This window comes from Haliotis rubra, unplaced genomic scaffold (assembly GCF_003918875.1).
Source record: "Haliotis rubra isolate DU_JTF1 unplaced genomic scaffold, ASM391887v1 Scf107, whole genome shotgun sequence".
In the NCBI taxonomy this organism is placed as follows: domain Eukaryota; kingdom Metazoa; phylum Mollusca; class Gastropoda; order Lepetellida; family Haliotidae; genus Haliotis; species Haliotis rubra.
Window position 1 is genome coordinate 569749 of NW_025764970.1, and position 24699 is coordinate 594447.

Consider the following 24699-nt stretch of genomic DNA (forward strand, 5'->3'; position numbering starts at 1 on the left):
TTCACCTCACCTCACCTCACCTCAAGTTTGGTGACAGCCTACATTAGGGGATTACGCAGCCACCAGTCTTTTCTGGGTGACCTTGGCCTTATTTTCAAGGTCACATGACACTTTTCAAAATCTTGTTATTTTTCTCATGCTAAATACTCATGCTAAATGCTTGTCTCCTTCTCTTTGTGAATGATAGTGGAACACTTGAAATCCCTTGAAGTTCCCTTCTAAAAAGCGGACGTGAAATCACCACTCACCCACGAGTTACCTCCCTTGCCTCCTTGGCGTCCTTTTGGTCACCTGACTGGCCATGTTTTGTCACTCTCTCCTTCTTCGCCCTTGAGGACGGTTGTGAGAGCACCTGGATCCCTATACAGCACATATCCTTTTCTATTTTGGACCTTTTACATCAAAATTATTGCTGTATACGGCTTTTAGGATTGTATTCTACTATATGGTTTGAAATTTGATCTAAATTATACGTTGTGTTTACATTTGATGAGAAACTTGTGTTCGTTGTCTTTTCTGGGTTGACCTGGGCCTTATTTTCAAGGTTACATGACACTTTTCAAAAATGTGGGTCAGACTGTCTGCGTCTGACCCACATTTATTATGTCCTGATTGCACTACTTCATGTTCTTTCAGCTCTCGCTGTAAACATTGTCTGGAATTAACCACTTTTGAATTTATTAACTACCTTTTTTCCATTCATAGACGTGCAATGGACTGGGTAAGAAGGTATTCACAAGTCATGTCTAAATCGAGTGATCGCGCTGATAACCGTGTGTTAACTACTGCTGCCGATGTTCATAATTCCAGTGAATTGCCGAGCGTTTTACGGGGGCAGGTCGCTGTTCCAGTGATGAACCCTGGAGCTAATAAGAGATCGTCGTCAACGGAGCTGACCTCTTTGCAGACGAAGAAGACACAGAAGAAGAAGGCTACTACCCCTAAGACTTCGTCGCAGTCGCTACACAGCTCTACGCAGAAGTCGAGATCCTTTTCTGCCGAGATTGTACCTCCGGAAGAAGCAGACGTGTATGGTGATCCCCCCCATCCTCATACCTGAAGTTTCAGTCGTCAGCAAGAAGACGAAGCCTGCTTCTACAGCTACATCGGCAACTTTATCAGCGCAGACATTGACAGAAGACCTTCTGTCAACACAGACATTGGGTACCAGAGATAGCAGCAGCGTCAACTCTTGACTAGTGCAGTGTGCCTTAGAAGAGGCCTCAACATTGTCAGAAGCATCATCATCCCTGCAGCAGTCTCTTCAGACATCGCAGAACTTCAACCCGGGACTGTTCATGCAACAGTTTACAGACCAGATGACGTCGATGATGGAACGTCGCTTCGAGCAGGAGAAAGCTGCTACGATGACTACTAGCCTGCATGAAGATTCAGCAGTCTCTCCAACACACTTGGAAGAAGAAGGAAGCCTGCGTTAAGGCTCACGCACCCGACGATCTTCCCCATCTGAAGTTTGGAGCCAGCTCATTCTTAGACGTCACTGAAGGAACCGCTAAGAATTCTCCACGCAGAAGCAGGTCAAAGCGTTCTCCCGAACCCTACAGACGTCATAGATACAGGTCCGGGTCTTCATCACCATCGGACTCAGACGCACATCGGGAACCTGCGCGCATGCACTCCACATCGTACAGAGGGGAGACTAAGAATCAACCTTCACGAAAGGCCTAGAGAGAGATCTCAAGACTCCAGGAAGAATACACGATCACATCGGGATCGTTCACCTGCGCGCAGTTCGTCATACAGATCTTCACACAGAGACTCACGTCGTCGTGGATTGTCAGAGCGGGAGATGTCTAAATCAGAGGAAGAAGGTGAAGTCATATTCTCCGATACGGACGTAACCTCATGGATTGCTAATGGCCTGGACCTAGCATCACCTTCCAAGGACACAGACAAAGTGTTTACATACAAGATGTCCAACGATGATTTCGACACACTCACCTTTCCGCTTATCGACCTGATCTCCCAATTACCGGACAACCTCAGCTCAGCCTTTGATAAGGCTACCAAGTTCCAGAACCAACATATCCCGACGTTCAACGCCAAGAAATTCCCCTTACATCACATGGAACCCTTCCTGAAGGCACCAGAGATTGATGAGGACTACAACATCATCAATGACTCCCGCTACAAGATAGAGGACAAGAAGAAGACGACCGGATGATATATTCTGCACTACTGACTCAGAAAAAGGACCACCAATTTATGTCGGAGCATCTAGCATCCACATCAGCGAGCCTGACTCTCTTGTGTAGACAAGGTTTATTGTCATCGTGCACCTGGAGTGAGCAGTTCACCAAGTCCTTATACAGTCCCATGGTCAGCATCATCCATCTTTGGAAGAGGGATTGAAGAAGTCGCCAAAGAGGTTACACACGAATCAAGGGAGGTCATGATGATAAAGTGCATAGATACCTTGGCAAATGTGATTCGCCAGACATCCCAGTGCTACTCCAACAAATCCAAGTTTGCAGGAGTCCAGAGAGCCAGAGAAAAGAAGTATTCCAGCTCAAGAGGAACCAAGTGCTGAAGGACAGGTTTGGAACGACTGGAGTCTTCCACCCCAAGCCGTTCCTGTACAACCTTCGAAAGTGGGTGGACGTCTTCAACGGTACTGGGGGAATACTACAGGACAACTACGTATCCCAGATAATACGCAGAGGGTACAAGATACAGTTGGAAGCCACCCTGCCACTTACAAGCAACCCGCTGGCCTTCAACTATGCAGCTGACCAGACAGAGAAACTGGACGACGCAATCAAGACTCTACTCGACAAAGATGCAGCAGAAGAGATAAATCAAGATCTCATCACGCCCGGTTTTTACTCCCCAATTTTCCTGGTACCGTAGAAGAATTCCAAGGAGAAGTTTTGGCTCATCTACAACATGAGGAAGTTCAACCAGGAGTACCTTCGCAGACCAGCAAAATTCAAGATGATACATCTCCCTCAGCTCCGACATGTCGTTCATCTATCAGACTACCTCGCCAGCATAGATCTACAAGATGTGTACCTATACATCCAGACTCAAGGAAATACCTAAGATTCCTTTTCAACAGACATAACTTCCAGTGGAAGGTGCTACCATTTGGAATATCGTCGGACCCCTGGTTGTGTACTCGAGTGACCAAGCCCATCGTCACATATCTACATCGTCGAGGTCTATGCAGTGATTTTTACCTGGACGACGGAATTCAAGTTCATCAAGATCCCAGTCAACTCAGACTGCAACTAGACTTCACCATCAGGCTTCTCACTCAGTTAGGATGGCTGGTAAATCTCCTCTAGTCTGAACTGGAGCTGAAACAGGATCTTCCATTCTAGGAATACGACTCATCACGCAGGTGAATCGCATAGTCGTCCCAGAGGATCATTGGGTCAAGATACAACATATGATATCTCAAGCATTGCTCTCTCCGTTGACACTACATGCTTGGCAAAGCATGCTCGGTCTACTCACCTCAGCTCAAGACATGACTCGCAGAGGGAGACTACAACTGCGCCCACTACAAATATTTGTGAACAGCCATCTCGACAGTCTGGATCCGCTGATACTACCGGACAGCCTGAAACCATACCTCTTATGGTGGACTCGGAAGTCGAATGTTTGCGGAGGAACCTTTTTGTCAGAGCCGGTTTGCAACACTCATCTCTATGTAGATGCATCGCTACAAGGATGGGGTGCCCACCTCGACAACGAAGTGGTAGCAGGGAAGTGGTCGAGTCAGGATCAGAGTCTACACATCAACCTGTTGGAGATGAATGCAGTGATCAACGCTTTACAACACTGGACCAGCGTACTGAAGAACGCAAGGCTCATGGTCCACACGGATAACTTCACAGTAGCGTTCTACATCAACAAACAAGGATCAACAAGATCAAAAGTCTGCTACAACTCAGCTTTCTCCCATTCAGCATCGTCGACGACCTGAACATCTACATGAAGGCATGCCACATTCCAGGAGCAAAAAATATCATAGCAGACACCTTATCTCGTCCACTTCAACCATCCCCGACGGAGTGGATGTTACACCCAGAAGCGGTCCGGTTCGTCATACGGACAACAGGATCTCCACTGATAGACCTGTTTGCAACAAAGTTCAACAAGCAACTACCAACATTCGTCTCACCGATTCCGGATCCTCAGGCATGGGCAACAGACGCTTTAAGCATCTCATGGGAAGGACTAAACACTTATGCGTTTCCACCTCCAGCACTACTACCACAAGTAATACAGAAAATCAAGCAGACGACAATGCTGCAACTGATATTGGTCGCGCCCTATTGGCCAGCGAGGGTATGGTTTCCCGTCCTCATTGAAGAACTCGGAAGTCCAACCCTGAAACTACCAGAGTGGTCGAACCTGCTCGTCCATCCACACACCAACCAAGCTCACAGGAATCCGGCATTGTTCCAGCTACACGCTTGGAGCGTATTAAAGCTTGCCTGAAGACTAGAGGGTATTCCGCCAGAGCAGCGAAAGCAGTGACACTAGCTCTACACAGATCAACTCACAACTTGTACGACGACAAGTGGCAGAGATTTGAACAGTATGCAACGAGGAAAGGCTTTACAGCAGTAAAAGCAACCCATCCTCAAGTGGCGGAATACCTGTGTCATCTGCGACAGACGAGACACTAAAAGGTTCAACACTCTCAACGTACCTGGCTGCTCTCAGTAAAGTTATCACCATGAAGACGGGTGTCAAGCTGACCAAAGTACCAGAGATTCTGGCACTACTACGCTCGTTCAAGTTGGAAGACCAACAAAATTAATTCAAGGCTCCTGCCTGGGATCTCAACATAGTTCTACAACATCTCACCAGTGATGCCTACAAGCCTCTAGAACGGACTTCCTTTGAACTACTGACTCAGAAAACGCTGTTCCTGATTGCCCTAGCAACAGCAGCACGGATGTCAGAAATACATGCTCTGGACTTTGAACGAACACGATTTGAATCAAGACATCATGACATCGTACATCTAGGACTGAGATGGGATTTTATTGCCAAGAACCAACTGCCCAGACAGCCAGACAGACAGTTCCACATCCCAGCACTCTCTACAGTCCTTGGGCCACAGGATACACAGGATCTATCCTTATGCTCTGTCAGAGCACTAAAAGTCTACCTACAAAGGACAAAAACAAGGAGACGAAAATTCAAGCGCCTATTCATCCCCTTATCCACTGAGACGCCCACGGAAGTCTCACGGACAACGATATCGATCTGGATGAATGACGTTATACTAAGAGCCTACAAAGCAGCAGGACTTGAGCGTCCACGAGCCTCCAATCCCCACGAAGTCAGAGGCCCTGGCGTCTACACTTGCTCTGCATGGAAACTGCTCGATTACAAGAATAATGGAGGGCTGCTTTTGGAAATCGAACGCGGTGTTTGCCAACCACTACATCAGAGACATTGCCACCGAAGACGTCTCAGGCATTCACCAGTTTGGGCCACTTGCTGTAGCACAACAACTAACAGGTCCACAAAGGAAAAATCTCACCCTTTTATCGCGTGACTTGTGAAAACCATCGCTCTGGAGAGCAAATGGTTAAAGTCCATGCACACGTCTAGGACAGGCTAGCATGAGTGATAGACCCTGTACTTGTATGGGACATACTCGTACATGAAGAAAGGTCGCATCTCCAGTGGATGCGCGCATGAAGAGATGGAGTTGCCATAGATAACTAATGGAACATTAGTATATCTAAAAATGCACACGAAAATGTCAGGAGAAGTTTCGGAAGAAATCTGACTCAGACTCATCAGAGGAAGTTGAAAGAACAGAATTATCAGCATTGCCGTCATAAGTTCCCATGGGGGGGTAATACATGACGTACGTCAACAGCCAGAGAATCCAGAAGTGGCCTGACCCACTACCGATTCCGACAGATTCTGCAAGCATTTAGCATGAGTCAGGATAAGGAAAATATGTAATTTTCTGACTAAAATTGATATTTTATACTTATCCTGACTCATGAGGTCAGCCTTCCCAACCTCCCCTCTCAGGGCACTCTGGATTTCCCTGTAAATCCGGGTGTCGGGCATGCATACGGAGAGAGTGACAAAACATGGCCGGTCAGGTGACCAAAAGGGCGCCAAGGAGGCAAGGGAGGTAACTCGTGGGTGAGTGGTGATTTTAGAAGGGAACTTCAAGGGATTTCAAGTGTTCCACTATCATTCGCAGAAGAAGGAGACAAGTATTTAGCATGAGTATTTAGCATGAGTCAGGATAAGTATAAAATATCAATTTTAGTCAGCAAATTACATTCTGCGATAACTACATCACACAAAAGGTAATCTATGTGACCAAAAGATAAATACTGTGTACAAAAAATGTTATGTTTCATTCTTCTTTAGCGGCGGGGACACTGCTATGTTAGTGGAGAATCATTATCAGACACTTTATAACATGAGACATTTTAGCTTTCAATTGTTTTTATGTGTTTTTCAGATCTATAGAAGATTCAATAGGAACGCCAATATTTGTTATGTTTAGGTAAGTATCTGATCCACGTATTATTTGTAATATTCATAAGGCTAAAGTATTTTGACTAAGACAAGATTTTTGAAGTTAAGTATGAACATATGTACCTCTACTAAGCTTATTGGTTATTGATGTTTTAGGTTTTTAAGTCAAATGTCGGAGGAGGACCCACGTCGACATCCGATACTGCAGTTATTAGGGGAAATGTATCTTCGGCAGCCCAGGATAGGCTACCATCTGCTGTACTTCCTCAAAGTCAGGTGAGAGCAAAGTCTGAGAGATGAAGATGTGCATGTGAAAGTCAAAGTCAGGATTGGGTGGTCTGAATGGTTTTGTTTAAATTGTAATGCTGCACTCAACGTTTGTTTGTTTGTTTATGTAGCCAACACTTAACGATCTACACTACTGGGATACCATGACATGCATGACCCTGGTCTGTGAGTCTGACCATCCGATCCCATTAGTCGCCTCTTATGATAGGAATTGGTTGATGAAGACTGATGCGTTGATCGATGCTCATGCTGTTGATCACTGGATGGTCTAGCTCAGACTGGCATTTACAGACCACAGTCAGATAGCTGGAATATTGCTGAGTTGGCATTATACCACAAACAAGAAATCATTAGTTAGGTATTGCAGATTATTTGTTCCTGGTGAATAAATGACTCATCTTTTGTGAAGAACTTACTGCATTCTTTTACGAGGGACTTATGATCTGCACTTCCTCACAGCTTTTTAGTGATAATTCTGAGTTTCAAGTAAGTTATTTTATTCTCTGCTGGTAATTTCCAAGCCAAGATGTCACCTCATGACATCTAAACTACAGTGGAAATCCTGTGTTGATGTTGTTCTTCTTTATTGCTCTTTTTTAGCAAAATGAATGAAGAAAAAATGGCAACATACAAAGATTTCTGTAAAAGTATGGATACAAAAGACCCCTCTGAATATTTGTTACAAGATTTAAAGGTAAAGTGTTTTCCACAGTAATGTTATGTTGATTGGATCTGTTTTGTTTCAGCATCTGTTAACTTTGCATCATTAAGACCCATGATTCAAGGACAGTAAATGTAACTATACAGACACTGACCATTTGACAGTAGATGTGTAAAGAAATACCCCCTAAACTGATGGAAAAATAGCAAATTACTCTCATGGTGATAGAATACAGTTTGCCTCTTGCCTTTCCCAATGTCTATAGCTGAGTGAAATCAGCTGCCCAGAACACACAGTTGGTCAGCTGGGGAGCTGCCCTTGATCGTCTCGTTTGAAATCACCTTCTGCTACAGATACGGTTTTGCTTTGCCTAGGCAGGATGTATCTGCGGTCTCACTTCTGCTGGGTTTCCTTACGTCCTGTCACTTTCCCTTGCAGAACCTGCAGACAGGTAATGCATTTACAGATGTTTCCTACCCTCCTTTGCCATTTGGCAGTTCGGTAAAGCTGTCTGTATCTGCTGGGTCTTCTTGTTCAGCCTCCATAGAACCCTTGTGGTTATTTTTGCAGTGATGTCCCTGCCATCAACAATTCCTGCATCTCCAACTGACTCTAGCCTGCCCCATATCTGGCCCTTCCATGAAACTTGATGCATCTGTTGTATTTTTGAAGATAACTACAGCTCACTCTCCCTAACTCGCTCACTCCTGAAGCGTCAGTTTCACAGAGCCTTGAATCAGACCTCAGTTCCTCTTGACAGGTGGTTGTGGATGGTTTCTCAAACTACAACCTGAGACATTCCAGTACAGTAGTAACATGCAGTATTGTGTTTATTATGTAAACACCGGCCAGTGGTCAGGCTGTGATGAGCCAGTCTTCTGGTGCTACTGAATCAGTGTCTGAGTCCCTATCTCCAATGAGGCACCCTTGAGTCGAGTGTCATTGATGGATACTTTTTGACAGACTTCATTTCCATGCTCACCTGAAAACTGGTTGGGGAGCAACAAATTCAGACTAGGACAGGTGTATTGTCAGACAAATTCAAGCATTGAAACATCAATTGTCATACATGCCATTATGATTGGGCAACTTTCTTTCAACAAAGCATTCATCAAATCCATACCAACATCATGAACTCCTTCCTGTCCTCTGATTTTACAACATTTACAAGAAGAAGACGGCATCTGACCCATCATTGGATGGGAATGTGGTGTCACATCCTCTCCTCAGTACTACTTTTGAACTGTCTGTGGCTGGGAATAATGATTATGGAGGCGTACCATCTAAACTGCTGCCCCCACAGGCCATAATCCTGTCCTGACCTTACTAATCATCAACGCCGGATATTATAGTTTGCTTTTCTCCTGATTTAGACTTGCTTCAGATGCAATTTTTTTCTATGGTGCCTCTTATCCTTAGTACAACCAGATGATTTTCATTAGACCCACGGGACGCACAGTGCACCCAGTTATGAAATCTAGTCCTACAATCGGGTCCAGTCACCCTTTGCTTTGTGCAACTCCAGCCCTTCAACTGCATTGTGGAATAATTCACAGAGTCACAGCTGGATAGTACTTGGAGTCTTCTGCCTGTTATCTATTTGGCCTGCTATGAGACCTGTTACACCTACCAAGAAGCACTCATGCTGTCAAGTGTTCCCATGTACAGTTGATGCTGTGGGAAGATCATGTGCAGGACTCTGTTGGTGACCGACTTCCAGGATGTGTTTGATGGTGTGGAAAGATCATGTGCAGGACTGTTGGTGACCGACTTCCAGGATGTGTTTGATGGTGTGGGAAGATCATGTGCAGGACTGTTGGTGACCGACTTCCAGGATGTGTTTGATACTGTTGGAAGATCATGTGCAGGACTGTTGGTGACCGACTTCCAGGATGTGTTTGATGCTGTGGGAAGATCATGTGCAGGACTGTTGGTGACCGACTTCCAGGATGTGTTTGATGCTGTGGGAAGATCATGTGCAGGACTCTGTTGGTGACCGACTTCCAGGATGTGTTTGATACTGTTGGAAGATCATGTGCAGGACTGTTGGTGACCGACTTCCAGGATGTGTTTGATGGTGTGGGAAGATCATGTGCAGGACTGTTGGTGACCGACTTCCAGGATGTGTTTGATGGTATGGGAAGATCATGTGCAGGACTGTTGGTGACCGACTTCCAGGATGTGTTTGATGGTGTGGGAAGATCATGTGCAGGACTCTGTTGGTGACCGACTTCCAGGATGTGTTTGATGGTGTGGGAAGATCATGTGCAGGACTCTGTTGGTGACCGACTTCCAGGATGTGTTCTAGCAAGCTGTTTTCTCTTTCGTCATAGCAGGAAAACATGTACAGAATAAAAAGATTCCTGTAATTTGTCTTCAGGTTTTATGAACTCAATATCTATGTCATTCACTCAACATCTTAGATGCTCTGAAAAATAACTTAACATGGGTCTTTCTTTTATGTAGGTGCATTTAAGGTATAATCTAGAAGTGTCCACTTGTAGTCTTCCATGACAAATGTTCAGTGATAAAGTTGATCTGTTTGTTTCTTTGCAGCAATGTCAAGAAGATGATGTCCGATTATTTACATATCTCATACCCGATGTCTACACACACGTATGTTATATAATCTCACTAACATATTTCATATCAATGTTCATACTATCAACCACTAGTTTGTCCTTTCCAGCTAACAAAGCAGGTCCTCATTTTAGTCTCACCCTTTTATTTAATGATGTACCACTTCCTGTTTAAATAGATTTGAACAGAGTAATGTCCCTTTGTTGAACACAGATACACTTTGTGATGGGCCCCAATTATGCTTGATATGGGTTTTAGTTCCGTTGCTTCAGCTGTGTTGCTAGTTTAAATTGTCCTGTTGTCATCTTTCAATTACCCTTTATCTTGTGCTAAGGTTGATAGGGTCAAATGAATATATGATTGGAGCACTGGCTTGGTGTTAGAGATGAGATAATGATTGGAGCACTGACTTGGTGTCAGAGATGAGATAATGATTGGAGCACTGACTTGGTGTCAGAGATGAGATAATGATTGGAGCACTGACTTGGTGTCAGAGATGAGATAATGATTGGAGCACTGACTTGGTGTCAGAGATGAGATAATGATTGGAGCACTGACTTGGTGTTAGAGATGAGATAATGATTGGAGCACTGACTTGGTGTCAGAGATGAGATAATGATTGGAGCACTGACTTGGTGTCAGAGATGAGATAATGATTGGAGCACTGACTTGGTGTTAGAGATGATGAGATAATGATTGGAGCACTGACTTGGTGTCAGAGATGAGATAATGATTGGAGCACTGACTTGGTGTCAGAGATGAGATAATGATTGGAGCACTGACTTGGTGTTAGAGATGAGATAATGATTGGAGCACTGACTTGGTGTCAGAGATGAGATAATGATTAGCACTGACTTGGTGTCAGAGATGAGATAATGATTGGAGCACTGACTTGGTGTTAGAGAGAGATGAGATAATGATTGAGCACTGACTTGGTGTGTTAGAGATGAGATAATGATTGGAGCACTGACTTGGTGTCAGAGAGATGAGATAATGATTAAGCACTGACTTGGTGTCAGAGATGAGATAATGATTGGAGCACTGACTTGTGTGTCGGAGATGAGATAATGATTGGAGCACTGACTTGGTGTTAGAGATGAGATAATGATTGGAGCACTGACTTGGTGTCAGAGATGAGATAATGATTGGAGCACTGACTTGGTGTTAGAGATGATGAATAATGATTGGAGCACTGACTTGGTGTCAGAGATGAGATAATGATTGGAGCACTGACTTGGTGTTAGAGATGAGATAATGATTGGAGCACTGACTTGGTGTTAGAGATGAGATAATGATTGGAGCACTGACTTGGTGTTAGAGATGAGATAATGATTGGAGCACTGACTTGGTGTTAGAGATGAGATAATGATTGGAGCACTGACTTGGTGTTAGAGATGAGATAATGATTGGAGCACTGACTTGGTGTCAGAGATGAGATAACTAGTACAGGAATGTTCCACATTTGACATTATTGAACTTGAGGGCTTGGTTTCATCGATCTCGATGTTTGGTAGTTGTAGAGAAGATAGTCTGTCAAAATTGAATGAAATGTTTTAGTGATTTAAACATATTTTATTCACAAATGTGAGTGGGATTGGGGACAAGTTATCCAACTTAAAATACCCACTCCCTGTTTTAGTATGTCCAACACCCATGAAGATCCGGGTTGGAACTGGTCTTCAGTGACCCATGCTTGTCGTAAGAGGCAACTAACGGGATCAGGTGGTCAGGCTCGCTGACTTGATTGACACATGTCATCATCTCCCAGTTGCGTCAATCTATGCTCATGCTGTTGATCACTGGATTGTCTGTCCCAGATTCGATTATTTACAGACTGCCACCATATAGCCGGAATATTGCTTAGCGTGGAGTAAAACTAAACTGACTCACTAGTATGTCCAACACTCACATTGTCATGGTGACAACAACAATTATGTATCTTTTCCTCAGTTTCCTGCCATTGCTGTTGGTAATGCAGAACTCCTCCATGTGTTGGTCTCCTGCATAGATGGAACTCAGGTAGGAATCTCCTCAACCCTTAAAATTGGTAATTAATTTGGATTTAGGTAATTAGAAATGGTAGTAATTAGCTGAGGGATTTGAAATAAAGTAAGGTTCACAGTATTAGTAAACTATTGATGTGTTGTTAGTAATGTGACTGATGACTTACTGTTGGTTTCAGCTCCAGGATTTGATTTGTCAGATACTTCAAGGTCATCTCATCATGTTCAACAACAAGGAGACCTTCCTCTCTGTGCTCAGTAAGTCCAACACATTGTGGCAGAACCAGTTACAGCAGCATTGTGTCCGTAGCTCTTGGAGTAGTATCTTTTGTATCCTGTTTGGTGACAATGCCAAGGAGGCTGTATAACAGATAATAACATTGAGTTTCTTTGAGGTTAATTTACTCCAAAAAGGCTTCCATGAATTGACAAATTATAAACATGATGTTAAATCTTGCATTATTGACTGCTAGCCTTTGATTTCAAAATGCGTTATCCAGAAAAGATAAAAATGAAGACAAAAAAAGTCTGGTTAAAGGGCAGAAAATGATAGAAAGATTTCCCGAACAGTAACATCCCTTAGTCACCTCACTACCTGTGCTTGTGGTATTCTGGATCTCTGGGCTGCCTCCAACATCAATCTTTACTGAAATTGAAGTTATGGCAGCATTTAAGTGAGCTGTATGTGTTGAGAGATACTTGATGATGTCTGTATCTTCTACAGATGAAAGTCTGGACTGGGAAACAATCGAGCAGTACTTCCTGTGGCAGCTGATCATGTCTCACAACATACAGATCGAACACATCCTTCCAATATTACCCAAACTAGAATTTGGAGGTGAGGCTGAATTCTTCCTCTATTCTGTGTTTTTAGACATTCATAGATTACATGGAAACCTGTAATAATAAACCAGGTTGATTTTCTTCTGAGGTCTCAGATGGAGCATTATTTCTCTGGCAATTGTGTTGGCAAAGATTGTGTTCCGCTAGATTAAACTGTGAAGATTTGTAAGACCTTGACATCTATGATGTCAACTTCCTGTGCTGAAAGTTAACATGTGATTTGACTATATTAATGAGAAATATATATCGGACTGTTTGTTGCAGCTCATGCCGAGGCAATGACAAGTATATTAGTGTTACTTAAGCAAGAAAGGTGAGTGAAATTGTCTCATATTTATTCCAGTAACTGAAGTCAACTCTATGCAGTTGTCTCATATTTAATCCAGTAACTGAAGTCAACTCTATGCGGTTGTCTCATATTTAATCCAGTAACTGAAGTCAACTCTATGCAGTTGTCTCATATTTAATCCAGTAACTGAAGTCAACTCTATGCAGTTGTCTCATATTTAATCCAGTAACTGAAGTCAACTCTTTGAGGTTGTCTCATATTTAATCCAGTAACTGAAGTGAACTCTTTGCGGTTGTCTCATATTTAATCCAGTAACTGAAGTCAACTCTATGCAGTTGTCTCATATTTAATCCAGTAACTGAAGTCAACTCTTTGCGCGGTTGTCTCATGTTTAATCCAGTAACTGAAGTCAACTCTTTGCAGTTGTCTCATATTTAATCCAGTAACTGAAGTCAACTCTATGCAGTTGTCTCATATTTAATCCAGTAACTGAAGTCAACTCTTTGCGGTTGTCTCATATTTAATCCAGTAACTGAAGTCAACTCTTTGCGGTTGTCTCATATTTAATCCAGTAACTGAAGTCAACTCTTTGCGGTTGTCTCATATTTAATCCAGTAACTGAAGTCAACTCTTTGCGGTTGTCTCATATTTAATCCAGTAACTGAAGTCAACTCTATGCAGTTGTCTCATATTTAATCCAGTAACTGAAGTCAACTCTATGCAGTTGTCTCATATTTAATCCAGTAACTGAAGTGAACTCTTTGCGGTTGTCTCATATTTAATCCAGTAACTGAAGTCAACTCTATGCAGTTGTCTCATATTTAATCCAGTAACTGAAGTCAACTCTATGCAGTTGTCTCATATTTAATCCAGTAACTGAAGTCAACTCTTTGCGGTTGTCTCATATTTAATCCAGTAACTGAAGTCAACTCTTTGCGGTTGTCTCATATTTAATCCAGTAACTGAAGTCAACTCTATGCAGTTGTCTCATATTTAATCCAGTAACTGAAGTCAACTCTTTGCGGTTGGTACAGTATAAATTATGCCACTCATTAAAAATACGACCCAGTTTAGATTCTGGTTTAGAGTAGTTCTGCAGCAACTGATGCCATTGAGTAGAGGTGACTTAATGCGTCTGCTCATGGTACGACACAGTTGGTCAAGTCATTCTTGTCGGCCGACCATCAATCACTGGACTGACAAGGCCACATACAAGTATTTACAGGCAGCTGCCATATCTCAGGCCCACAGTATTCTTGTTACCATGTCATGTGGACCTGCATGTTTTATGAAGACTATATGAATGACCTGTGTACTATTTCAACCTACAGTAGACACCTTAAGATGTCATGTGGACCTGCATGTTTTATGAAGACTATATGAATGACCTGTGTACTATTTCAACCTACAGTAGACACCTTAAGATGTCATGTGGACCTGCATGTTTTATGAAGACTATATGAATGACCTGTGTACTATTTCAACCTACAGTAGACACCTTAAGATGTCATGTGGACCTACATGTTTTATGAAGACTATATGAATGACCTGTGTACTATTTCAACCTACAGTAGACACCTTAAGATGTCATGTGGACCTGCATGTTTTTATGAAGACTATATGAATGACCTGTGTACTATTTCAACCTACAGTAGACACCTTAAGATGTCATGTGGACCTGCATGTTTTATGAAGACTATATGAATGACCTGTGTACTATTTCAACCTACAGTAGACACCTTAAGATGTCATGTGGACCTGCATGTTTTATGAAGACTATATGAATGACCTGTGTACTATTTCAACCTACAGTAGTCACCTTAAGATGTCATGTGGACCTGCATGTTTTATGAAGACTATATCACTGACCTGTGTACTATTTCAGCCCAGCAGTGGACTTGTTGAGACCAATACTGGTTCGAGAGTGTAAGAAGAATGACTTCTTCACAGTATCAATACTGAAGTATTGGGCCCAGGAACATGAAGACAGGCTAGCAGAACTCATAAACCAACAACTTACAAAGTTCAATGGAACCCCAAAGAAAAGACAAAGGTAACATGTGAATAGAGCAGATTTTCTAACCCTATTGAGAACAGCTTGACCCCACTAATGAAATGACTACCTTCATGTTATTGAGATACAGGTGTGTCTTGTTATTATAGAGATACAGAGATACATGTGTCTTGTTATTGAGATACAGGTGTGTCTTGTTATTGAGATACAGGTGTGTCTTGTTATTGAGATACAGGTGTGTCTTGTTATTGAGATACAGGCGTGTCTTGTTATTGAGATACAGGTGTGTCTTGTTATTGAGATACAGGTGTGTCTTGTTATTGAGATACAGGTGTGTCTTGTTATTGAGATACAGGTGTGTCTTGTTATTGAGATACAGGTGTGTCTTGTTATTGAATTACAGGTGTGTCTTGTTATTGAATTACAGGTGTATCATATTATTAAGATCTTGGTGTGTCTTGTTATTGAAATACTGGTGTGTCGTGTTATTGAAATACAGATGTGTTTTGTAAAATGTACCAAAGGTGAGTTCAGAATTCATAGCACATATCAGGTGTCTTAGACAAGTATATTGTGGGCTATTGACTTTTTCGTTTGTGTAAGAAAATATACCGATAAGTCGAACATTTCTATAATTCAAATATGACCAGTAGCAAAATGGATATTGACTTTTTTTAACAGAACTGGATCAGCACTGAAGAAGGACAATCCCTCAGTGGACCAGGTGTTGTCCCATTTAGACCACATGCGGCAAGTGTGTCGCAACATATCATGTGAGTAGACATTCTCTCACACCGGTACTTTTCAATTAAAAGATTGTTTTAGCCTAGGGGTCTATTTTTTACATGTAGCTCAAAATGAGATCACATAGCTAAAATGAAGGTAACATAGCTAAGATAGATTGCACAGCAAAATAGAGGTCAGAGAGCTAGATCACAGCTAAAATTGAGATCACGTAGCTAAAGTGGAGGTAACATAGCTAAAATAGAGATTGCACAGCAAAATAGAGGTCACAGAGCTAGATCACAGCTTCATTGGAGATCATATAGCTAGAATGGAGGTCACATAGCTACATCACAGCTTCATTGGAGATCATATAGCTAGAATGGACGTCACAGAGCTACATCACAGCTTCATTGGAGATCATATAGCTAGAATGGAGGTCACATAGCTACATCACAGCTTCATTGGAGATCATATAGCTAGAATGGACGTCACATAGCTAGATCACAGCTTCATTGGAGATCATATAGCTAGAATGGAGGTCACATAGCTAGATCACAGCTTCATTGGAGATCATATAGCTAGAATGGAGGTCACATAGCTACATCACAGCTTCATTGGAGATCATATAGCTAGAATGGACGTCACATAGCTACATCACAGCTTCATTGGACATCATATAGCTAGAATGGAGGTCACAGCTACATCACAGCTTCATTGGAGATCATATAGCTAGAATGGAGGTCACAGCTACATCACAGCTTCATTGGAGATCATATAGCTAGAATGGAGGTCACATAGCTAGATCACAGCTTCATTGGAGATCATATAGCTAGAATGGAGGTCACATAGCTACATCACAGCTTCATTGGAGATCATATAGCTAGAATGGAGGTCACATAGCTACATCACAGCTTCATTGGAGATCATATAGCTAGAATGGACGCCACATAGCTACATCACAGCTTCATTGGACATCATATAGCTAGAATGGAGGTCACATAGCTACATCACAGCTTCATTGGAGATCATATAGCTAGAATGGACGTCACATAGCTAGATCACAGCTTCATTGGAGATCATATAGCTAGAATGGAGGTCACATAGCTACATCACAGCTTCATTGGAGATCATATAGCTAGAATGGAGGTCACATAGCTACATCACAGCTTCATTGGAGATCATATAGCTAGAATGGGCGTCACATAGCTACATCACAGCTTCATTGGAGATCATATAGCTAGAATGGAGGTCACAGCTACATCACAGCTTCATTGGAGATCATATAGCTAGAATGGAGGTCACAGCTACATCACAGCTTCATTGGAGATCATATAGCTAGAATGGAGGTCACATAGCTAGATCACAGCTTCATTGGAGATCATATAGCTAGAATGGAGGTCACATAGCTAGATCACAGCTTCATTGGAGATCATATAGCTAGAATGGAGGTCACATAGCTACATCACAGCTTCATTGGAGATCATATAGCTAGAATGGACGTCACATAGCTACATCACAGCTTCATTGGACATCATATAGCTAGAATGGAGGTCACATAGCTAGATCACAGCTTCATTGGAGATCATATAGCTAGAATGGAGGTCACATAGCTAGATCACAGCTTCATTGGAGATCATAGACGAGAATGGTGATTGCGTAGCAAAATGGAGGTCACATAGCTACATCACAGCTAAAATTGAGACCACATAGGTAAAATGGAGGTCACATAAGCCACATCAAAGTTAAAATGGAGGTTACCTAGCTCAAATTGAGGTCACATAACTAAAATGGTGAATATCATGGCTGAAATGGGTTAGTTCCTGTATGTGTGTGTTGCTTTGTGAGGATGTTATTTTTTATTTTTTATTTGCAAGACAGCTAATAATCATGATATATACTTCTGTTTCAGTTCTCAACAATGAAAGTGTTCAGCATGCCTTGCAGCAAGTACAGTCCTTTGCTACAGAATCACAGAAAACAAAGTGAGACAGGGTTTCTTAAAGGACAAACAAGTACATCACTGAGTCAGAAGAATATTCTAATTACAGTAGAACACGGATATAACGAACTCCAAGGGACCAAGAAATTTAGTTCGCTATATCCGTTGTTCTTTATTCACATTTGACCGCCATCTTGGATTGTAGAGATGTAGAGACATGTATATGCTGAGGCTACAAATCTTTATTCTTGTACATGTACATTGACATAACATTAAAATTCTGAATTTATCATTCAAAGACATTAGCTAGAACAAGTTTAACAATCACAACAATCTCAACAATACATGTATATAACTTAATTACGTTTAACAAAGTCCACCAGTATACCAGTCAAGCTTTTAAACACGACATGTTTGTTTTGTTAATTAATTAATGACCATCAAACAATGTTGATTCGCCGCCAACAAGGTTGATGTATACCGCTAAGTGGCTGAGCTCACACTGAGCTGACACTGAGTGAGTTTCGCTAATCACGTCGTTAATTGGGTCTTGGGGGTAGTAAATCAGTTCGCTATAGCCGTTAATTCGCTACTCACGAGTTCGTTATTCGTGTATAATTTTAATGATATTATAAAGGACTACTGACGGGACTTTTAAATTTGTTCGCTATATCCGTTTGTACGCTATATCCGTGTTCGCTATATCCATGTTCTACTGTACTAATGATATGTTCATCATATGACCATTAAGCAATCATAGCTATGACTTGGCATGATTCACACGGATGGTGTACTACCCTGACTTGAAAAACTGGGGGTCCATAGGACCAGCAGAACTCCTAAACCAACAACTTACCATGTTCACTGGAACCCCTTGCTACGTACATCTCAGTCAACTGCAGTATCCAGCGAGTGAAATTTGATGTTGGCCTGTAACTTTCAAGGCCTGCTAGCATCCCTGGCCAATAAGATGTTGAGATTATTTCCCACACTGCCTGATATTGGTATACCTGACACCTGGTGATCGAGTTGAGTGAAGATGAGAAAAGTTTAGGGATTTGGGACAGATAACTCCAGTTGGTAACCAAGGGCAAAGGATTTAGGATCAAAGTTAAGAAAGAAATTACAGTGTGTTGTGTAAGGATAAGTAGACAATATCAGGAAGATCCAAATGCATGTAGTTTTGTACTTTCACATGATGTGGGGCTTTAGGCAGAACAAGGACTTTAATTTGGATGACCACCAAAAGAACATGTGGTACATTGTCATGTGGGCCTGTTGTACAAATGCAAATGATCCTAAAGAAAGAACATATTTTGACCATACTTTGTCTTCATTTCACCAGAGTTTCATAATCATTTTGAATGATTTTTGTCACAGATACAGTGATCTTCTTGCGTTAGCGGAAGATATTGAAGACATCAAGACAACCCGTGTGTTGAGGGGAGGACGGAAGGCATCCAACGCTAGTCCCAAGGCCAACAAGTACAGGAAGGCAGTGGTTGATGAATCAGAAAGTGAATCTCTTAGCAGCGAGGTAGGATCTGGAGTTTGTACGAGTACTATACATTGTACCACATAGGAATCTTAAGATTATCTATGAAGTCTATGTTAAAGTGGTACAGTGAGGATAGTCTTAACACTAAAGGACAAGGTATGATAAGGGTGGTTTTGGCCCACAAACAGAATTGGCTGAACACATGTTATTTGTTTAGAGACAAGATGGCTTTGCATAAAAAAGCTATTTTTAAATGATCTGAGGCCATAATTTCAATGCAAAGGGGCCAAAAATGGGTTTTATCAGTTCCCATGAAAAAATAACAAGAAATCTGAAATATCAGTGTGCCATAATGACTTATATACAACTATCAGTTTATTTACATACAAACAGTATCAGTTTTGCAACAGGTATTCATGATGAAGAAACATGTCAACATCAATCATAAGGTTTTAACTTCAAGGGGCCCAATTAGGGTTGCAATCCATTGTGGACAGTAATTCAATTACTTGCCAATTGATTACAAAAAAGCTCATTATTCACAACTTTCTTTGCAAACATAAACTATAGGTCAATTTTACAACATGTACTTATGATAACCAATCATGTCCCACAAAATATCACAGGGGGCCCATTTTAGGTCTAATTACATTTTGGGCACAGCTTGATTTTAACAAGTAAGTGTTAAAAGTCAGTATTCACAACCGGTTTTAGCAAATATACAGTAAACATCTCATTCACAACATGTTATTACAATAACCAATCATGTTGCACTAAAAATCACAGGTCTTGACCTCAAAGGGGCCTATTTCAGGTGAAATTACATTCTTGGCACAGCTTGATTTAACACCATGTAAGTGTTAAAAGTCAGTATTTACAACATTCTTGCAAATATATACAGTAAACATCTCATTCACAACATGTTATTACAATAACCAACCATGCTTCCCTAAATATCACAGGTCTTGACCTCAAAGGGGGCCATTTTGGGTGAAATTACATTCTTGGCACAGCTTGATTTTAACACCATGTAAGTGTTAAAAGTCAGTATTTACAACATTCTTGCAAATATATACAGTAAACATCTCATTCTCAACATGTTGTTATAATAACCAATCATGTTGCACTAAAAAGCACAGGTCTTGACCTCAAAGGGGCCTATTTCAGGTGAAATTATATTCTTGGCACAGCTTGATTTAACACCATGTAAGTGTTAAAAGTCAGTATTTACAACATTCTTGCAAATATATACAGTAAACATCTCATTCTCAACATGTTATAATAACCAATCATGTTGCACTAAAAAGCACAGGTCTTGACCTCAAAGGGGCCTATTTCAGGTGAAATTACATTCTTGCATAATTACAAAGATTCTCACCTTTAGAATGCTGCCTGATCATATTTTGAAAAATCTTCTGATGTCTTCTTATTTTTCCAGCAGTGATCAACAGGGTCTCTAAAACTACCCTTGTTTACCTCAAAGTAATCAGCCTTGAGAGTCCCTTACGATATTGAAATTTTTAATAAACATGTTTGATAAGTTCATTTTAGTGCTCTTAAACATTCAAAATAGTAATGAATCATGGTATAGTTGTGTAAATGTGACGGATAGTTTTCAGAGATATTACATTACGCCAATGTTTATTTTGAGATGTTGTATGGGGCAATTTCATACAACAGAAAAAATGTACTTTTTAAACATTTTGATATGAGCAAAAGCGTGACCCACCACAATATTTTAGGAGTGCATTCTAATTTACTCTCTTCATGTGTGGTGAAAAAATTGGAATGGGTCAAGCTTTTTGCTCACACTTTTTATCACTCTGAAAATATGAAAATGCAGGTTTTCGAAGATATTGTAAAATAGGTTAACTTTGAGGTCTTCAAAGAAGAAAAAACAGTACTAAAACATATAAAAACATATGGAGGTAATTTCAACAATTTATTTAGCATTTTTATGCTAAAATTATCATGTTAATAGAACTTTGAATATCATGAAATTTTGTGGGCCAATAAGGGCCTTTATCATACCTTAACACTAACTTTGCTTTGTAGAATATGGCCTTGATTGGTAACTATATAAACATTGGATTTGAGGCTTAATGTGTTATATTCAGTTATATTACCAGGTTGGTTTGTGTAGAGTGATAAAGACGAAGACTATTTTAACTCTTATATAGCTCAACACAAACATGCCATAGTTGTGGTAGCCTACTGGCTACAATGTGTGAAGCTGTGATATTGTTGGAATATTGCTGTATTATTGCTAAAACTGGCTTAAAACCATCATCACTTGCAGTATATGTAGCGTTCAGATTGCTAAGAGCATGTAGGTCAGAACTAGTGAGAGAGTTAATATCTAATGTCACAATGGCAATATTTTAGCCATGACGAGAAGGTCAGAACCATGATCTTGAACTGAAAGCACAACCATGAGATACTGTTTTGTGATAATTGACGCCATTGCTTCTTCCATGGATGAAAATTTTCCGTGGAATTTTGCGGATTTGATCGCGTTGAGGTCATGGGATCTGGCATGGGGACCAAGACCTCTCACTCAATTTCCTCTTTTTCAGTCATACCCATTCTCATCCCTGTTCTTCTTAAGTGTTTGTCTAACATGATTGTGTCTAACATGATTGTGTCTATTGAAGGATGAAGAAATGAAGCCAAAGGCTAAGAAGCGGAAGAAGGCAGCGGCCCCATTAGAGGACGACAGTGACTGAAAGTCTTGACGATCATATGGATGGAAACTTAGAACATCTGTCTGTGCCTACCAGTGTTGGAGCAATGCCAGATAATGGACTTCTGTGAACCAGAGACGATTAGACCAGGAACATGTCTTACGATACTGTTTGAAGATTTGCCCCGTGATTGACAATGAATTGTTAATGTCTACTGAACCACATTTGGTATGGTCACTCGTCTCCACATTCCAGTCTTGACAAAGGCTGATGACCTTCAGGAATGGGAGATAATCTGAACTGAGGATGAATGTCCCTGTGGCAGCTATCTATAGATGTGTATCAGTACACATGCACCAACTTCATTTACATTGTGGACAAGTCTAAACATGAACTACTGCTATCCTAACAACCATGTATAGCAGTTAAATCCAAACCTTCCTCAAATCATCCACCTGTATGACTGCTTGAGAGGATCATGTGTCGATTTTTAATGTAGATGCCTACCATGATAAAACATTGGTCTGGACCAAGTTAGGTGATGAGAATGCTTCAACATCTTACCTACCGTGTATACCAAGTATAACAGGTGCTGCTTTATTACGTTTGGATGAGACTTGGGAATGACAAGACCTTGAATGAAGTACTGTATGACAAAGGAAACTACGCAAAATTCATTCATCTTTGTGTGCTACACACAGACTGTTTGTGACAGTGCTGACTAGTGAACTACTTGAAGATTTCAAGTAATATCAAAACCCATCACGTGATTCATCGTCGTTTCATAACGAGAATAACCATCGTGAAGATGTAATTGATAATGTCAGGATGTTAGATAAAGGAGGATGAGAGTTGACCAGGTTGTGTTTTAGGATACAGAGCAGCTGGTATTAATCTTGAAAATCTAAGGCAGTATTCATATTTCATGTTAATGAACAAAAGGCCCTTCAGGGGGCATTAGGTGTGCGAGCTCTGTGAGCTCTTAGTTTCAATGAATCGGTCTGTCATTTTGTTATGCTGCAGGTATAGAGTCGAGTTATGTGACAAGCGTCAACTTGTGTATACGCGTCAACTTGTGTATACGCTTACTATGATGAACTAAAATCACTTGGGTTGCATCCCAAGAGTCGGTATTGAATGTTGGTCCCTATGTTTGTTTTGGCTTGTTTACCTTCAACATATCTGTCTGAATACTTTCTTATTATCTACGCCATAATTACTACTGATGTTTACAATTTCCTACTGTCACTGAACTGCAACATGTTTTGTCTCCTTGAACACAACCTAGGTGTCATATGTGTATATCTTCCGAGGACTGTGATGGAATTAGCTATGATTCTCTCCAGTGTGATCCTATTGAATGTCATGCTTGTACAGTGGTCTGAGTGGACAGTCATCACTATCATCCCCCATACTGTTGTTGGACAATTGTCTTTTTACCATGCATACGGCCATTGAAATGTCTTCATATACAGTAATTAACTCGCACGTGCAGCCTTTGGATTATCTCCCCTTATTTTGTTTGGATTATCTCCCCATACAGTCTTTGGATTATCTCCCCTTATCTTGTTTGGATTATCTCCCAATGTCGCCTTTGGATTATCTCCCTTCACAGTGGCATGATTGTGAAAATGAATTTCAATTCTTGATGGGTCACATCCATCCCCATATATATTTTTCATCCATCATTATTCTAATACATTTGTACCCTATCATCACATCAAAGACATTTACTGAAAGGGATGCTGGACCCATATCAACAGACTCGTTTCTTCGTACAAGGTTGGCCTGGATGTTTTCTGGTATGCAAGAGAAGGCAGTTTTGTGCTCAACCAGAAAGTTCCATAGACAGAAAGGATTGTGATTACTGTACGATCACAACCTGCCAATTGAAGCTGCCCCTGATGTGAATGATGAATGGGATGTGTCTCTGCTAATCCCTGTGTGGCCACTGTTCACTGCGTTTCTTCACACCTGGTCTCTTCATCATTTTGTTCAGTGATGTTTTGTTTGTTAGATTAAATCTGTTTCTGAGAGTGCTGAGACTGCCCCATTTCTTTTTACAACATTGGTTTGTAACCATGGTTACAAGGAACAAACAGTCCTACGCTTGTACCCACCATCGGATGACTTGTATACTGAGTGTTTATGTATATTACGAGATCGCAGTGGTGGATAGCTTTATTGAAAGAAATTCTCATGGCTCATTGTGTATGAATCACATCATGTTTCTCACCGTGTTGATAGCTGATTCAACTATCAGGGACTATGGACTTGCAAACTTCTCTGCATTTGTATCATAGTATGTTTTAGCAGATGTAAAATGTATATGAATCATGAATGTTGCGTTCTGTGGTGTTTTCAACTCAAATGGCCCTTAGGGTTGTTTGAGACAACTTCTCACAATGTTTACACAATCTCAATCAAATCAGATCTCGGTGGCAGTGGGGTAGCCTGGTGGATTCACTCGTTATGACCGAAGACCCGGGTTCGATTCCCCACATGGGAACAATGTGTCAAGCCCATTTCTGTTGTCTCCTTTGGGATATTGCTGGAATATTACTAAAGTGGTGGAAAAATAAACTCACTCAAATTAGATCTTGATTTAGGTTGATACTCTGTGTGAAGACCTATACAGGAGGGGGTGTCAGGTGGATTTCTTATTGAGAAAATTCTTAG

General features: G+C 41.2%; 1 protein-coding gene across 1 annotated transcript in view; it reads left to right on the forward strand.

Annotated features, from left to right (window-relative positions):
* The window catches only part of LOC124279468 (integrator complex subunit 3-like), a 58712-nt gene extending 34351 nt beyond the window's left edge, over positions 1-24361 (forward strand). Inside the window, exons 20-32 of the mRNA XM_046715289.1 lie at positions 6479-6523; positions 6652-6771; positions 7384-7477; positions 10001-10060; positions 11975-12043; positions 12207-12285; positions 12752-12865; positions 13135-13183; positions 15045-15212; positions 15855-15946; positions 17809-17881; positions 19219-19375; positions 21991-24361. Coding sequence (XP_046571245.1) covers positions 6479-6523; positions 6652-6771; positions 7384-7477; positions 10001-10060; positions 11975-12043; positions 12207-12285; positions 12752-12865; positions 13135-13183; positions 15045-15212; positions 15855-15946; positions 17809-17881; positions 19219-19375; positions 21991-22062 — 1192 coding nt within the window. The 3' untranslated portion in view covers positions 22063-24361. The remainder of the gene's footprint in view (positions 1-6478; positions 6524-6651; positions 6772-7383; positions 7478-10000; positions 10061-11974; positions 12044-12206; positions 12286-12751; positions 12866-13134; positions 13184-15044; positions 15213-15854; positions 15947-17808; positions 17882-19218; positions 19376-21990) is intronic.
* Positions 24362-24699: the final 338 nt, after the last annotated feature.